The 18,873-nt window shown below is 33.3% G+C and overlaps 2 protein-coding genes across 2 annotated transcripts; one reads left to right on the top strand and one right to left on the bottom strand.

The window, feature by feature from the left end:
* The first annotated feature begins 12,875 nt into the window (after positions 1-12,875).
* On the top strand, positions 12,876-14,740 carry LOC125060848 (putative nuclease HARBI1). The gene is made up of 2 exons (XM_047665955.1): positions 12,876-13,544; positions 13,924-14,740. Exons 1-2 carry the CDS (start codon positions 13,242-13,244, stop codon positions 14,704-14,706), a joined length of 1,086 nt encoding a protein of 361 aa, XP_047521911.1. The 5' UTR covers positions 12,876-13,241; the 3' UTR covers positions 14,707-14,740.
* Positions 14,741-16,250, bottom strand: LOC125060849 (myb/SANT-like DNA-binding domain-containing protein 3). The gene is made up of 3 exons (XM_047665956.1): positions 15,781-16,250; positions 15,364-15,574; positions 14,741-15,149 (listed from the first exon to the last, which is right to left on the bottom strand). The coding sequence occupies exons 1-3, from the start codon at positions 15,958-15,960 to the stop codon at positions 14,755-14,757; spliced, it is 786 nt and encodes a 261-aa protein (XP_047521912.1). The 5' UTR covers positions 15,961-16,250; the 3' UTR covers positions 14,741-14,754.
* Positions 16,251-18,873: the final 2,623 nt, after the last annotated feature.

Raw genomic sequence — 18,873 nt, 5'->3', positions numbered from 1 at the left:
GCTCTTCATTGTTTCTACTTTATTACGAGTTATTAATTGTTAAAGTTTCTAACAATTGGCCCAAAAACATTTAATAATTTTCGAACGAAGACAGCCAAAAATAATATAACCGACATTATAATTTTTGGTTATTTCCACGGATTTTTTGTGACATAGGAACAATTCGCACAACAATTCCTTAAACTATTATCATCCCTTTGTTTCGTTGAATCGGCTGACTATATCGACTTATCGACAATTCGACATCGAAATGTATTTTTATAATATTTACAACGAATTAACATATATATTTTAACATTTAATCATAAAACCCCCTTCCCATTGAATATGGTACATTTAGTTTTGTACTTTAAAATTATCACAGTTAACAATAACAGTTAATGCTGACTATTAATTGTACGAATTGCCTGTAGTTGAATATTTAGGCAAATGGAAGCCTTCTTAATGGAAGGTCATATCGGACCAATCTAATTAAGCGGCAACTAATTGATTATTGATTTAGCCGACTTCTCTTTCACTTCAAAGCGAAATAAATCAAATCGAAACCAATTTCCATGATGGGCGATACCGGCCGCATTCGGATTAAAACCCCTTTACAAACTCCAGATAAACCCGACGATTGACTCAATTTTAGACCGACTTTAGTATTAAATATGATTAGATTGAGTAATTAGTCTTCATCCGGGTTGCTAATATATTTTCATGGAATGTTCTAATTTGTATAATATTTGGCCATGAAGAAGAAAACTGCATCTGGTGAGCCTGGTGCCGGCCGAGCGAATCCAAACTCGTTTCAATCAGTTGTAAACAACACAATTAAGGCCCCGCTTCAATTGGTGATTGGTATACTTTCACACACACATTCGCACATCTCTTCAACCACGGAGTAGTTGCTATGCATCGTTGTTTGTCATAGTATTTATAGCACCAGCGATTAATCTGAACGATATTGTTTGATAGTGACATTGATGTATAACACATAACTGTCAGATGTAAATAATTCTGTTGTTGTGCGATATCTGCGGAGAGCTATTTAATAATAATTAAGTGTCTGATAAACATAAAATACCTCGCGATAAGGAGCACACGATTGTGCCTTTGGCATTCGTATATTGTATCACTAGCAAACACCTCCATCGTCGATGAGTTGGTGATACAACTGCCTTTAAATTCGGCTGAGAAAAGTATATGTAGAATATCAAAGAAATTCTAGAAAGTTCTCTACATGATTCGTAAAGCAACAAGAAATGTTTTAATGTGTGAATAATTCTAAAATACAGTTGTTTGTTTAGCCTTATCAGTGTCATAACTTAATAGAGTTATTAATGAATATATAATTTAATAAGAGCATAACTGGTTTTGTTTACTGTTCGCTTTATTATAATTAATCATGGCTGAATTATAGGAATAGTATATTATGATATTTATTTGTTCTTTTTCTTATCAACTTAACGGGATATACAATAACCATAACATTAAATAACATAAGTAGGTTATTGGCAAATTCATTGCAGCAAAAAAATATAAAGATTGGTTTTCACAAGAAGTTTTAGATATTCTGCTCTTCATGTCGTCACGTAACCTGTGATATTCTCCTAGTTCACTCTAATAATATAGTATCTAGGCCAAAATCATCTCGGTCCTTAATTCTATTAAAGCAATGTTCCGTGTTTAAAAATAAATTTTACCAATTAGACAATCTGCGACTCAATTCCGCCAATTGAACCACATAAGAGATATCACTACCACGCCCTCATTTATATGAAGCTATCTTTGTATCAAAATTCAAGTACGATCCATTAATTGCTACGCTTGAGTTAACTTCACAAGATTGGAGAAAACCCGGCAATGTATTGCATATTGTATTAATAGTCGTTGCTAGGGAGGCTGTTTTGCAGTGTGTTGCTACATTTGAAGTTTTAAAATGAATTCTCTGAGTGCTTCGTTAGTGATTACAATTTCAAATTAAGCTGTTTTTCTGTAGTTTAGATGTTCTACAGAACATTGGAAGTGCTTTGAATTGGAGATTGAAAGTGAAGCAATTTGTAATATTTAAATTACAAAAGTATCTTTCTTCCTTTCTTTTTTTTCTATTCACTTCGTTTCAATAGAATACAACGATATATTTTATGTCTTACGCCATTCCTGCAGCTGGTTTTTGCACAAAAATTATATTAGTTTTAAAACTACATATGTATAGAGCTTTAACCCTAATTCCTCTATTTTTCATCTTAAAGATCTTCTGATCCTTTACAGATACAGTTTATGCCTATCACATAATAGCGGTTTCACTGCACACACACACAGAGGTCGTTCACTCGGACCTTGACATAAATTCAGCTCGTACTCTGTGACTTGCTAGTACATATACCTACTATTTTTATTACGAGTTACTATATAATACATATATGAACATTTTGCATGAACAACCACTGCAGCAAACCAAAGACTAGTACATAATGAATTATTATAACTAATTATAGTACCTAAAGCATCTGAGTTTTATGTTTGTTTTAGGTTTTATAGGTATGATTATGCTATGTTAATAGTTGCTAGACATAATTTGTCAACAGGCAAGATATATTAATAATAATAATAAGAAAAAATTTCAGATTTTTCACCATGCAATTTCAGCTTGTAGAGAAGCTCTACAGATAGACTACTTGGCTAATTGGCCTTTAAACTATATTTTTAAGTAAACTCCTGTCATTAATGAGTCGCAATAACCGTTTTTTGCAAAACCGCTTCACAATTCACTATCAATATTAAGGCAGTGTGAACTTCAACCTTTCCGAAACCTGAACAATAACTTTACGCAGCGTACATTGTGTAAATGGATAATTCCAAGTCGGTATAATGTAATCTAAATATTAAGAACAGATTTTCCATCGTTACAGGATGACTGGAGAATTTAAGAAATATGTAGGTACATATTTTGATATAGGTAAGTGGTGTAAGTCAAAATGTATTTTTAATAGAATGCGTGTATTTAACTGTCAAGAAATCGTAAATATCGTATAATCGTACGTATAGGGATACTTGACAGAAGTCATGTTCGTGTTCTCACAGTGGGTAAAGTAACAAGCGTACATTGCGTGATATGGAGCTATGTATTTCGACTTAACCAGTTAAAAAAAAAAAAAAAAAAAAAACACGATTAAGTAAACATTGTTTTAATGGTTAATATTAAAACTTTTGCAAAACATCTTTTTATCTCTCTAAGCAATTGCGTTATACCCGCAAGAAACATTCTTTCGAACTGTGAAATAATCGAACAGTTTTTCGTTAAAAGTGATTTGAGAACGAAAATCACGATAAATAGATCTTTAAATAAAGCTAAAAATAAAACTATTTAAATAAGTACATACAATAAAATGAAAATTAGCACCAAACGCCGAGCATTTCATCCGATGCTAAGCTAGTTTTGAATAAAAATAAACCGATTGACCTTGATGCTTATAACCGACACACAAATTCATGCCTTATTCTATTCGAATAAGATTTATATTTAAACACAGACATTGCGTAAACATGTTTACAAGAGGATCGATATTTTTTAATATATCCTTGAGATGTATTGATATAATACTTGCCTATTTTCTTAAAGTACTACCAATTAGTATTCGTCGGAAACTCACCCACTCGATACTCTCGCAGAATATATATTGTAATCAAACATATATAAGAGAACAATCGAGCATTCAAAGTACGTAATTAGGTAGGAAATATCAGAACAATTCGAACGAGGTCACATTTCGATTCTAATTAACTATTTATTATTTTTAAACACATTCCTGCATAAAATTAATAATAATATACATCATGTGATTTCATTTCCCCCCTTGCTCCCTGTGAAATGAAAAATTTCTAAATTAGTTCACTTCGCGTTCCTCGTTTACACACAAAAACTGTATTTGAATTGTCCTCAAAGTTGAACACCAAAGCAATTATTTTCGATAGAAATTCAAGATAGTTGTTGTCATGAAGGAAGTCAGATTGCAGTTATCAGTATATCATTGAGTAAATAGAACGATATGTACTCGTGGATCGGCGACTACACGTCTCTTTGCTTTATGTACTTGTAATATCATTTTCCAAACTGGAATAATGATTTCCTTGATTTGTCTACCGATCGTCTAAAAATACTATTTTTGTATTATTAGCGTTTCAATTTTTTTTCAAATAACAGGGAAATTTCTTCGAAAAGAAGTTTTACCACTTGACACGAATATCCGTTGCTATGGTAATTGCATTTATACAATTATAGTACAAAATCCCTGCTGCAAAATGCTCTATTCTGTAGCTATCTGCTTTTTTGATGAAATTAATTTTTAATGACTATTGACAGAGTAATGGATAAGCGATAGGTTGCCTATGAAAAATTAGTCGTAATAAACCTGTAATTAATCTATGTATAATTTGCTGATATAAATTGAAACTTTATGTTCTTTTATTAAATTTTACGTCATTTAAAGGAAATTATGTACAGAATAAAAAAAAAACCAGATCTCGATCTTCCGCAACGACAGGGTTGCCTGGTGTAAACAGGTTGTAAACATATTTTTGTTTTAATTGTTTAAATTTATTTTTGTTAGTTTTGTAAAATTTAACAGTCATCCATTTTTGTTAATTTTAATGTTAAAGTTAATTAACAATAATCCATGTTTGCTAGTTAAAAATTGGGCGCAAGCAGAGTTTGCAATGCTTCAATAAATAATACTGGAAGAAATCGCTTGTTAGCGATAAGGCCGCCCGTTGCCTTATAACTTTTGTAACCTGTTCTTTGTATTTTTGTTATATGTATGTATGTGAATAAGGTAATAAAGCATATATAAATTAAATAAATAAATACTGGCTCCAGATAAGTCGCTAATCCATTGCGCGTCATATTCATTTAATATTAATTTAAATGTATTAATTAATAGCTGCAGATTTGAAAGGTAAAAGGTTATGTTTTAAAAACCTAAACTTAAATGAATCTGTGAAGATCTTCTATCTAGAGGCTACCATTTGAAATGGGATCAACATTTCATAAGACTTGAGTTAGTCTCAACTCAGTACGGACTAACCATTCGCTGCGCGACTTCGTTCGCAGGAAAGCGTAGCTAAAACGATCTTAGAGTAGAGGCGCTGAGAAGAGACACTTTGTATGCAAAGAGAACAATCACTGCCACATCGGTTGAAAAAACACTCCCCTCTGCCGCTGCAGTCGGTAATCACGAGGTCAGTATCCAGTTTAAACCGGTTGCAATTGAAAACCGATACTAAAATAGATTATGTTAATAATAATGACCAGTGGAGATTAAGAATGGGGCTAATGTTTGCGATAGCACATAATTGGTTCACGTCGTGACGTCACAATACAATATTACTTTGCTCACATTGCTCTGCGCATGATTCGCACAAAGAGTCAGATTCATGAGTACAATAATAATTAATGTAGAAATTGTCTTAAATATTTATATAAAAAAGTCACGGTCGTAAAGAGAGATTGGCTCATTCAATGCTTTCAGCTATTGGCTCGATTCCCGATAAAACAATAATGTAATTGCAGCAGTGGAACATGAAAGGAATTTGTTTATTGCAAAGTTAACAACAGTCTATATTTCACTCAATATAATTTACGATATAATATAATTTCACTTATATCTCAATTAAGACAATGAAACAACATCTTTAATTTAATGATGACTGTGTTTAGAGTTTACAAACTGCGTCTGACTATGATCTTTTGATTCACAGTTTACGAACAGATTAAACAGGCAGTGAATATATCAGACTAACGTGTTTCGGAGAAAGTTTGAACAAACAGACAAACTTGTGATGTTAACAAGCACAGAACTGGTTAGGGCTACATTGTGGTAAGGGCCAAGTTTATACCTGTATGTATTACTAAAAGAAGCATATTATATTATTTGAATTAAAAATATATAATAAGGCAGATGGAATTAAGGCTCACGACGATGTATCAGTCAAAACAAGTAGTTATTTATAGATATAATTATGTTTTTATGGTTATCGATTCAAGGCTATATTTTTGAATTAACTTTTTTTTTATTTGTAACGTGTACTATTATCACAAAGTTAAATATAGCTTAAACGACATGTGTTTGTAAGGTCTTGCCCTATATGTTTCAAATATCTGATGAGGCGAGTGGTGACCCGAGAGTGCCCCAGACGAATCAAGAGTAAGTCACGTCTGAAGATAAGAGCCGAGCATCGCTCACTCAGCAAATAGAAACGGTATCTTTTTTAACTTCTACGCACGATTCATCTCCTGAATTACAAATAACATGACTTATAACCCTGCTACGTGTTTGTCACAGAACATTGTTGTCCATATGGTTGATATTTCCAGCATTTCTCAGATTATTCTATACTAGTTTCAGATAAGGCCAAATAAAGAACTGCCTCAACGTGTTTATCTATTTACATACACAAACCCCTACCAGCTCTTACGGAGAAGGATTACAATTTCATTTTCATGTACTTATACAAAAATTTATGCAAATGACTGACATCGCAATGCATCAGAAATACTAAAGAACTCTTTATTCTTAATAACAATTTTAATTACTAATGAAGTAATTCAACTCGTGTAATTAAACAGTCAATGTACTGGGAAGTGTGACTGTACCCATCGCACAAAAAATTCTTAGCGAAAATAAAATTATACAAAAAGAATTCTGATACAAAATACTATGTGATACAACATGATTAGTCAAGCCGTTACAAAGTAGATATATTTTAAATGACCAGGTAAATGCGAAAGCGTAAAGTCGTGTAGGAACCCGAGGTGGCTATAGTGGTCTCAACTCTCAGCTCTCCAAGTTCTCTCTTTGGTGGGAAATGCGTAAAAATATATGTATAAAACTTCTTTTAGATTTAATACAAGAAGAAATTACAATCAAATTGATCTAATTGACAGTTACGAGTAATAATTATGTATAGAATTAGGATATAATTTTTATATTATCAACTTTCCATTTTATATATCTGTGCATGTGCTTAAAACTCTGCAATACTCGTAAATAACACACACACACATTTGGCGAAGTGACACTTGTGATAATACATCGGACGAGATTGTAGGGCTATCACTCGCTAAACTTTAATTACACGCCCAGAATATAAATTATCTATTTACTATTGTGTCCTGTAAGATAAGAAAAAAAAAAGCAGAGGAACTATAGTATGTTTAATATTTCAAAGTGTGCATACGATTATTATGTAATCGTAGAGGAGGTGATAGCCCTAAGTTGGCCTCTTATTTTGCATTCATTTTATCAATTTATTTAATTCACGGGACATTGATAACTGGACTCTATGCCCACACGTTAAGATGCAAAATGTGCTGATCCCCGTTGCGATAGCGAATTGGGTTGAATTAACCAGATATAACTGGTATTTATATATTTATTATGTTCCTAATGGTTGTTGGTAACGGTGGATACAAGTTATTATTGAAGATACGATAAAGTATAGAATCGCGGTTGTCATTATAAGTGGGCAAGATTAATTTAATCAAATATGTTATAGAAATGTTTACAAAACACATTATTGTTTAATTTATTTTAACGACAATTTCTATATTACTAAAACATTTTAACCGGCTTCAAAAACAAAAAGGAGAAGGTGCGACGATATGGTTTTCAGAAGAATGCCGTTAACATATTTACAGGATTTTAACAATAACATGTTTAAAAAGCAGTTTTTTATTATTGTCCCAATGAAATACTGTATTCCAAAATATTTCTAAATGAACGCCATTATGGCGCCTGTCCACGTTCAGAATAAAATATTCTTAAATATGAGGAGAAAGTCTAGGACTATAAAAATTAATTTAATTGTTTTTGTGTTTGAAATTATGTTAATGCTTTTGCATAAGCAGATGTCGTGGGAGAAAAAAGCTTTTATTTTACCTAAATGTAAACAATGAAAAGTGACTTTACCGATTTAGATGTAATGTATGCTTTTGGGAATATCTTTTCTGCTTTTTTTTTATATATTGGAATGGAATCTCGCTGTTGGCCTTAAGGGCCTTTACAGCTCAGCAACAAAATAAAAACCATTATACAGAAGGTCTTTTAGCTGTAGGTATGTTATAAAAAAATATTGAAGTAATCTATCAGGATATAGCACACAGGAAACATTTAGCGATATCATCCACGTTAAATATTTAAATTTTTTAAACTGTCGCTGTGGGAATTAGTGCATCGAGTTTCTTAATGGTAGTCGCCTTTGATTATAATTTAATTAACATATTTTATAACACGTTTTTATTATGTATCATATATTATATGTCAAATAAACATCTAATGACAAACAACTTAAACAATTTGTTAATGACACTGGAAGGAACTAGCGTTTAAGATACAGGCTAGGCCTTGTTTAAGCGCTAGTGCTCATAGAATTATTTTATGTACGAGGTTAACCAAAAATAAAATGAATAGTGTAACTCAACGATTCGTTGCCTATTGTATGTTAGTATTACCTTTAGAATGTAAGAACAAAATGTCATTGTTTTTGCGTCAAATAAAGTGTTTTTATTTATTTATTTAAATATCGAATATCGCCTCTGAATTAAAAATTTATCTTAATTTTACTATGATTTAGATTATTCGGTTTAAAAGGTAGAAATAATATTATGAATGTTATAATTTACATAAAAACACTTTGTAACACGATAATAATTGTTGAGATACATACTTATTGGTTTTGTTCCGTATCTAATAATTACACAACCTTCAAACGAATATTCGCTTCAATTCAGGAAGTTTAATCTGTTATATGAAGATAAAAAACGCTGGATTTAATTTAACATATAATGTGTATATTTAGATATTGGGTGATTATATGTATATGCATAGAATTTTCCACTGCTTGCGATAACTCATTTGTATTTCCTGATTATGAGAATCAATAAATTTTTATTGTTTTTATTATATGTTTTTTGTAAAATCTCATTATTTTATAAATATATATATCTTCATATAACAGATTAAACTATTGCTACGAACTTTATATAATATATCTAGTCTGGCCATAAATACTGTTAGATAAAACCTTTTCTTTTTTTCAACTGATTAATTATTTTGAATTTGGAACACGTATATTATTATAAAAACATCTTTAGATTTTGCGCCATTTCACAAATTTTTTCGTGTTCATTATCAAATGGAATGGGGTGGTAATGAAAATAGGATTACAGTAATCGCCTTGCACAAAGTGGGTATGGAGCTTGGTATCAGCCGTATGTTCGTATACCGACATCAACAGATACGTATGTCGAAGACCAGAAAAGATCGGGGCGGCCTCGTGCTGTTAGAACTACAAAGGCTGTTAGTGCTGTTAAAGCCAGAATTCGTCGAAACCCCAGTAGGAAGTAAAAAAAAAATATAGCGAGAAATGAAGATTCCCGCTAAGACTCGGTCGCATATTATAAAACAAGACCTGAATCTTGGTGGTTATCGTCGATATACACATGCCCTAAATCATTCTTTAGAATTAAAGAGAGTAAATCGATTAAAACGTCTTCTGTCGCGATGCGCAGGTGAAAAAGCACAGAAATATCATACAATACGCAAAATCATAAAATATACGCTCACAGTTCTAAGAAGCTGTTCAAGTGGTCGGAAAGGTACAACGTGGTCATCATCCTGCGTCAGAGATGGTTTGGTGGGGCGTGGCTTATTAAGAAAACTAGATTTTTGTGAAAAAGAAGTGAAAACTTCAGCCAAAGTGGCAACTTTGACATCTAGGCCAGACCTGAAGCCTTCAAATTATAGTCAGTTTTACAGGACATAGGCTGCTCTAAACGACACGGCGACATTGAGTCTCTTACAAAATCTTTGGAGCGAGCAATGGCAAAATTGCCCTTGGAAACAGTGCGTAAATCCATAGATTCGTGGCCAAACAGATTAATGGTCTGTATAAAAGCCAAAGGTTAATCAGGTCTTTAATTCTTTTTCTTCATTTAAATACTTTTCTTTTAATTTAAATATCTATTTCCATTTATAGTGAATAATAGAATTTGAAATGAATAATAGATTTTTTTTATTTTTTGCTGAGACTAATAAATATGGAGGTATAAATTTTAATAAAAAAAAATCAAAATTCTTTATTTGTTTAGCTATAAATAATAGAATTCAGATTGAAGCCTCCCTAGAGAGTCAGAGACCTGTGACAGGGAAGCCTCGCTTTTCTTTAAATTAACAACGTTTCAACAAAATAACAGAATGTAATAAAAGAAAAAAAAAAATATGAATATATGATGAGTGTGTGATGATCATATGAATGTGTGAAAGGCGAAACAAATCCAAGTGAAAGTGTACACGAAAAAGATGGATTAAGGAAAAACCTATAATAGGATAGGATAGAATAGGATTCAACAGTGACTCCGTCTTGTCATAGTCTAGCGTACTACTAGCCAATGGTTTAAAGTTGTTTTACATTTGTGGTATGCAAGATTATGCAAGCCGAGGGTTTTATTTAAACTATTGTAGAGAAACTACTGAATTGGTTACGTGTAAACATAGTCTTGAAAATTGCGTAGCTAATTATATTCGGTTGAGTCCTTAATTGGGGTGTCTCGGGACTATGCGGAGAGGTTGCGTGCCTCCTAAGGACACAACGGAGAATATAAAGATGGCGTATAGTCAGCAGTTTGCAAGACTTGTACAACTCTTCAGTTGGAAAACTTTTTTTTAATTAACATTATTTTAAATAATATTAATATTACAGAAAAATCTTCTAACCCATAAATACCTAATATCCTATACTAATAACCACAGCCAGCGAAGAAGAGATTAGGTATTTTATATGTAAACTCAGCACCAGTTGCGCAATTATTTATTTATTTTATATTCCGTTTCATTTCGTTTATGGCTTCAGATTTCATTATATGACTCCAACAAAAACAAGAATTTATTATTTATCTGGTAGTATAAAGTTATTACATAGTTATAACTTTCATCACACAAATATACAGTATTTTCTTAACCTACATAATAATAATAAATAGAAAACTTAAACAAATTTAAACCTTTAACGCTGGCAGACTTTTCTCGCTGTATTGCGATACTAATTCGTTTTGCGAGGAAAGCACTAGCTCTGGGGTCACCGGCCAACATAAATCTTTAATTAGCACGTGCACTGGAACCCCACGGCCCAAGAGTCTCTCCTCCAAAAGGAACAAAATCAAAGTTGGAGGAAAAATTCTTATTTTTGAGTCGTATTTGCTCGTTGTGCTTGTCTGAGAGAGGTGAGACGTGGCTCAGGTGTCCACACAAGTAGCATCCCATACCAAAGTCCTGATGGCAATGCGAAGTGATTCACGGTTCAAAAGGGGTGCCAGTGGTTGGTGAAGGATAAGCATTAAGCCAATGACAGGCTTCCCTAGACCCCACTGCCACCAACATAGCGCGGTATGTATGTGAGGTGTGACCTAATAAGTTTTTAAATTGAGCTCCTTTGAAAGTTAAAGAGAAACTCAAGCCTGGGTTGGATGCTAACCACGTATTTATCCTCTGTCACCATCTGTTAAATCCGCAATCTCGTAGTTTGTAGACTTCTAGATTTGTGAGCGGATGAGAGAAAAGCTGGAAGAGCTACACTTGTTATCATCCGCCAAAGCGAATAGGGAGCGATGTTTGATTCCGAGAAGATGTTTCAAATGTTTGTGTAACTGATTACACACTGCCCCCGCGAAATTCGTTTCTCTTTAATGTGAGTTTATTTAGCCATTTTAGTACATACCAACATGGAACATTTTGCTATGCTACCCCAGAGTTTTTCGGTTTTCCGGAAAGAAACCTTTTTAGGTGTTTCTGCGATTTTTCTCTATATAAACCTCAGAGTTCAATTTATAAGTTCTTAACTAATAAATAAAAAATAAGGGTTGATCGTCGAGGGTTATCACTTAGGGCTTTGAAAGATAGATTGTAGCCGATTCTCAGACTTACTGAATATGCATAAAAAAATTCATAATAATCGGTCGAGCCGTTTCGACCCAATATTATATTTACAATATTGCCATATTGAGTATAGCAACGAACATTGTGACACCAGAATTTTATATATTAAATATTTCCACAATTATAAACATGAGAATACAATTTCTGAATCTTGTTAATTCAATTCAAAGCGATATTCATCAAGAGTGAACATAATTTTAATATGAAACTATGTACACGATGACCCATTTACTTACGATTAGATATTCAGATAATCATTTTATTATTGGCTCGTACACGACGCTGCCGTTAGGGCTACCACAAACCTCAATTACGTAATGTTAGCTTCAGAAACTACATAGAATACCAATAAGTTCCACCAGCTAGGTTACTCTGTAACGACGAAATCGATACACTTTTCTCAATATCCGCTGATGCAAACGAATCCCGTGGTACGAAGACAATATTGATATAAAAATCATCATGTTGGGGTTATTAATAGGTACTTGTAAAGTCGGCATTTCATTCAATTTACCTGTCTTTTAAAAAATAGATCACACTTCTACATACATCAATACAATTTTTATCTAGTTAGTGATAAGCGTATTTAGAAATTATTAGAGAAATCTAAAAATAATACTTCGAAGTGATAACAATTACGAAATAGGCGGTCTTAGGGTGAGATCTATAGTCCGCACTTGGACTTTGCTCAGACTTACCTTACGAAAAACTTTGCTTAGTGTACACTAAGGTTAAACTATGATTTCGTATTTATAGACATTTTAACGGTTAGATTAAGCTAAGCCCAAGCTAAGACAGCAAATGTCAAAATACAAATTGATGTTTCATTTCATGCAATACTTTGTTTATTATCCTTTAAAAAAGTAAACAATAACAAATATTTAAACATCTAAAACGGTACACATATATCTTCAATTTATTGTTATTTATGTATTTATTTATTTTATTATTGCAATAACTAGAAATTTACGAGTAACCTTTAGAAAATGTATTTAAAGATGGCAATAATTTTGTTACGTAGAACGGATCGCATTGTTTTGGCAACAGCAACAGAGAACTTGTATCAACAATTCAAAAGTTTCAACCGCTTTTTCACTTCTCTGTTTCTGTTTGTTTGAGCATATAAATATTTATTAAAACAACGACTGGCTTTGTGACTTGGACCTGTACCGATCCCGTATACCTACTTAAGACCTACGCTTTCCTGAAGGACTGTGACGTTTTGTGTTTTGGCTTTGATACGAATTTTCAATATCGAAAGTGACAATGGAGAATATAGAGAGAGTTCTAACTTCAATAGAAAACATTGAAACGTTAGGAACTGCAGCCGATATGAATCCCCGTATGCCTAAGCTATATGTTCGGAACGAATACAACCAAAATCCTTTCGAGCTGTACAGTGAGAATGAATTTAAAAGAAGGTACCGTTTTTTTAAACACACGGTACTAAATGTGATCCTGCCACTGATAATTACAAACTTACAACCTTTTAATAACAGAGGATTGCCAATTCTACCGCAATTGCAAATACTTATTGCATTAAGGTTTTATGCAACTGGATGTTTTCAGGTAATATTGTGGTCATAAATATGTATTGTTTTTCGATTTGATATAGACAGTACTTTCAGATTGTCAGTCCAGTGGGCCAGAATGCGTCCCATGCTATTTTTGCTTGTTCTAGGTCACTATCGGACAAATTGTTATTGCCAGTTCACCTTACAGACAGCTATATTGGTATCCTTTGTTTTCTGACGGATCACCTCATTTCTAATTTGATCCTTCAGAGAAATACCAAGCATAGCTCTCCCCATTGCTCGCTTAACCAGTGTCAGTGATGTTTCTTCACCATGCATCATCATTGGCAGGACACACTGGTTGAAGACATTTGTCTTCTGACTTTCAGAAGCATAACATATATGTAACTAATAATTATTCCTTGAAATTACAGATGGTGTGTGGTGATTTGAACAGCATAAGCCAATCTTCAGTGTGCTTAATTGTAAATAAAGTTTCCGCAGAGTTGAGTAAATTACTTCCTAGATTTGTGAATTTTCCAAGAAATATGACCACAGTCAAAAGGAAGTTTGAAGAATTAGGAAAATCTAATACGCACCATGGCCTAAATAATATAATCGGAGCTATTGACTGTACCCACATTAAAATTAATAGACCCAGAGGTATCACCCACTCTGAAGCATACAGGAATAGAAAAGGGTATTTTTCTGTAAATGTGCAAGCTATAATAGGGCCTGATCTCGAAATATTTGATATAGTGACTAGGTGGCCTGGAAGTTCACACGACAGCAGGATATTTAGAAACAGCCAGGCGTATGCAAGACTGGTAAATGGTGAACTAGAAGGAGTTTTAGTAGGTGACAGCGGCTATCCAGCACTGAACTTCATGTTAACACCACTTTTGAATCCACAAACAAGAGCTGACAATAATTATAATTATTCTCAATTGAGAACTAGGAATATTGTTGAAAGGTTTTTCGGAGTGTGGAAAAAGAAATTTCCATGTTTGCAGAGAGGACTACGATCAAAATTGACAAATACCAGCAACATAATTATAGCTTGTGCTGTATTACATAATATAGGTATACAGAGAGGGGATGTTTATGACGATGGTGATCTTACTGATCAAACACCAGAAGTCGAACAACACAGAAACAATGAAAGATCTACTACAGGTCTAGCATTCCGGCAATCTGTGATTGCACAATTTAACTAGGTTGGTTTGGTAATAAAGAAAATTAAAACAAAAATTGTTTCATTTTAATCATTTATTTTCAGATTCTTTTTTAAACTGTAAAATTTCTAGTTCTAATTTATATTTATGTCGAAGAAATTCGATTTCTAACTGATTTTTTAGTTTCATGTGTTCCACTTCTATCTCAAATTTTTTTTTGTTGTTGTCTAACTCTTGCCACAGCAATTTTTTTTTAATATCCTCAAATGAAGTTTTATTTTTTCTGATCGCTGATGGTGTAGCTGATAGCTGAGAGGGTTCACTTTTAGTGGTGACCTCAACACTGGTTTCCGTTAACCCAGCTTCATCAGTCCAGTCCTGGCTTGTTCCCGGCTGAATTACAGATTCAAGTGTGGCCTCTATACTGGACACTCTTGCCCTCTTTGGTCTCCAGCTTTCACCGTCGTTGTCATAACCAGTACCAGCTATAAAAGTAAACAGTCAAATAAGTTATCATATAGGTATGTCTTTTATTGGTTAGAATAAGATAACATGCAGGTCAACTAATATACCTGTCCAGAAGTCTGGTAGGGGTGAGAACAGAGTGTTGTCACATACTTTGGGAGAGGCCTATGTTTAGCAGTGGATGTGAGTTGGTTGAAAATGATGAGGAATTATATCTTTGGGAAATGATCTTACCTTCTACTGTAGTTAATGTGTCACAGTCTATTGGCACATCTATTGATGGCATTATTTGTGGCATGACTGCAATCACTTGAGTGTCCATTGGCCCCATTTCAGGCGGTGCTGGTCCTCCTCCTGTCCTCTTCCTTTGGGCTTCAAGGGTTTTGGCATCCCTAGCTTTTGCCTTCATATTTTGCCACATCTTTTTTAATTGTTTAGAATCAGCCTAAAATCGAAAAAAAATTGTACTGAAATATAAAAGTTCATATGACAAACATGAAAATTTTATCAAACCAAAATTTACCACCAAGGTTACATTATACAGCTCATTCTATCCTTGTACCTAACTATACTCTAGTTATATATCTATCTTTGTAATTATCGTACAGCATATTGATATTTATAGATAGTGTATGTTGGTGGATTACTTACAGTATGTGACACGTTAGAGTTATTAAATTCTATTGCTAATTCTTCCCAAGCCTCGTGTTTCTTTTTTTGGGAAACGGCGTCCGTCTTCCTGTTCTCTAGAATGCCAATCTTTGAATGAACCAACTGTACAAGCAGTTGCCTCTCATATTCCGAGTAAGGCTTCTGTTTTTTTTTATCCATTTTTTGTGAGCGAGTCCGGTCCGAGTGAGAATAGCCGTGGTCAGTTGTTTAAGCAGGTACAAAATCCGTTGAGCAAGCAAGGTCGTCAGGTAATAAAAGGTAGAAGATTCAGGTAATCGAAAATAACGGTCAACGGATGTGAAGCGATTAGCGAGAGCCGAGAGACGAAGTTGGTTTGCTTATATTATGTAGTTTGAATTTTGTTGTCAACATATGCCAGTGCTGCCAGATGACAGATACGATATCACACCAGTTATTTATAAGATCTCTCAAAAATGGGGTTGAAGACTTATATAAATAATGTAAATAAACAACAATAGATACCATAATAATGTGTAATTATTTTATTTCATGCATTTCATAGGTATTTATCAAGATCATTTATAATTTCTTTGAATTCAAATTCTATTTTTCCCAAAGTCTATGGAACTCCGATACAAAATGGCAACACCGTTCATTAAAAACCGACAAAAATAAAAAGTCCAGTAAAAGATATGATGGTAGAGCAAATTTTAGGCCATTATTTTTGTTAGGCTTATAGTCAAAGTTTTTGGTAAGTCGTCGATTTCGTGGACTTGAGATTAAGCTAAGCCAACACTAGGGAGGGATTCGCAGTTTGCTCTATAAATACCGACTGTGTCTTAGCTCGATAGTTAAGTCAGAGTAAAGTCCAAGTGCGGACTATAGATCTCACCCTTAGTCTGGTGTTCCGAGCACCAACAATTATGACCTCAAGCGTAAGGCTATAACGATCAATGATAATTCAGTTTTATCAATTCTGTTTGAGTCATCCTTGAGATGTTTAATATTAATAATGTTATGTTTCTAAGTATAAAGATTACTTTACTCACTGAATTTTATTTAATTAACCGCCAAATGAACCGATTTTAGCTCATAGCATTAACCAACCTGCAGCGGAATAGGCAGAAGCTTATTTCAATATGACCGATTTTGCAGTTTTTTTCTGACAATTAATTATTATTATTTTTCGAAAATAATAAAATTGACGGCACTTTCAGTTGGAATATACCTAAATAAATAAAAAAATCTTTATGAACCGGTATTGTACAGGCATTCATACAATAAATATAAGATACAAAATCTGACATACACGCTTAAGCTTAGGTTTCCTAAAAGCGGTGCCGTTATCTAACGGCCGTAATGTAACGTTGGCTGACGTCACCCATACGTGGTCAATAAATAACATCGGAGTAGGTTTTCTAGAGAACGTTGAGTGTCACCGTAACGTCAAATAGTGGTGCTGCCATTTGCATGACGGCCGTCATAGCGGTGATAAACGGTAGTTCAACGTTTTTCGCGTGTAGCGGTGCCCATATTTAATTAATACAATAAGTGGAAACGTGCTTGGACGAGCGAAAATGATTGTGTTTTTGCATTATGTTAAAAAGCAAAGACGGCCGTTATTAACAACCGTAAAATGACGGCCGTTAGTTAACAGTACCGCTTTTCTAGGAAATCTAAGCTTTAGTGTTAAAAAGTTAATATGTCAAACAGATACCTCTGAAATCTTACATTACTGTAGTAAAGCAACATTGGATAATATTAACATTCTTTACCATATTCGATTTTTTTAAATTTAATAATTCTTTTGCGATTTGACGAATCTGGTATTTCGGACTACGTGTATAATGTGAGACAGAGATAACGAACACGTATTGCTCTTTAAAAAGTAAAAAGGTTCATTACTTAATTAAATCTGAATTAATATTCTAGGTATTGTACAGTGCTTAGAGCTGTTTCAAAAAGTAAACTTCCGTATAGAAACGACGATAACGGACGTCATCGAGCAATAATTGTTATCTCTTAACCGACGACGAATAGGGTTATGAGTTTATCAAGCATTGTAAAATTAGCACTTTAAGTTCATTGAGTCTTTGTTTGTATCACAATTGTTTTATGAAGATGTGGCAATTATTTAATTTTACGTTAACACACAATGGTTTCTGTGAATCAGAAATGAATCCCGGACTGTAAAGTTTATTAGCGCATTCGATGACAAAATATAATAATGCTACTTTCCATTCTCGTATAACTAATTATATTCGAGATAATAATACTAAAAAAATAACGTGACATATTATTTAAATTCGTTAAGAATTTAGACGCGTAGGTGGTGCGTAGAATATAAAATAAATCGGGCATTGAACCTGCACCCTAGATGACTCCGCTCTCAGATATTTTTCTGTTTACTAAATATCTAATCACATAAAATATATATTGAACGAAGTCGTCTTTTTTATACATATAACATATCCTACCTAGAGTCGAATTATAAAAACAAAAGTGAATATACTTTCTTTGTTATTTGTATATCTTTCTGCACCTATGCTGTGCGTCTTGGGACGTGATACATATATGTACATAAATCCATTGATGCATAGCCGAGACTTGATCGCGCGTCATCAGAGTATTAATGGACTACTAATACTAACAATGCTAGTAAATATTATTAATTTATTCCTAGAGTTCGAAGTCTTAATCTATAATTTGTTATAATGCGTTCTAAGATATAATAGTTGACTAGTTTAAATATATATTATCATCACACGATCATTGAGTGAGGACAAACGAATACGTTTGCCAAAACCAGTCGACAGATAAAAGAAATAGCGAAACCTCAAGGCGAGGGAAGTGGGACAAGTGGAATGAGTTCATTGATAAACTTATACAATTATTGGCGAAACATATTTATGCAAGTGTGAACATCACATTTTAGAGCACCTTACTCCGTTGCCTTTTCATTAGATTATAATCGTTTAATCAATACTTTTATACTTTTAATTCAAACTGAACGCAAGTCACGTAAGCCAGGAAGTCAAAGACTTTGGTAATTTGGCTAACAGAATAATTTTGCTTACAACTCTGTGAAATTCCAATACTATTTGTTTCAAA

The sequence above is a fragment of the Pieris napi genome, chromosome 22 (genome assembly GCF_905475465.1).
Source record: "Pieris napi chromosome 22, ilPieNapi1.2, whole genome shotgun sequence".
NCBI lineage: Eukaryota > Metazoa > Arthropoda > Insecta > Lepidoptera > Pieridae > Pieris > Pieris napi.
The sequence above is the reverse complement of the archived record's forward strand: the minus strand, read 5'-3'. Positions and strand labels throughout refer to the sequence as shown.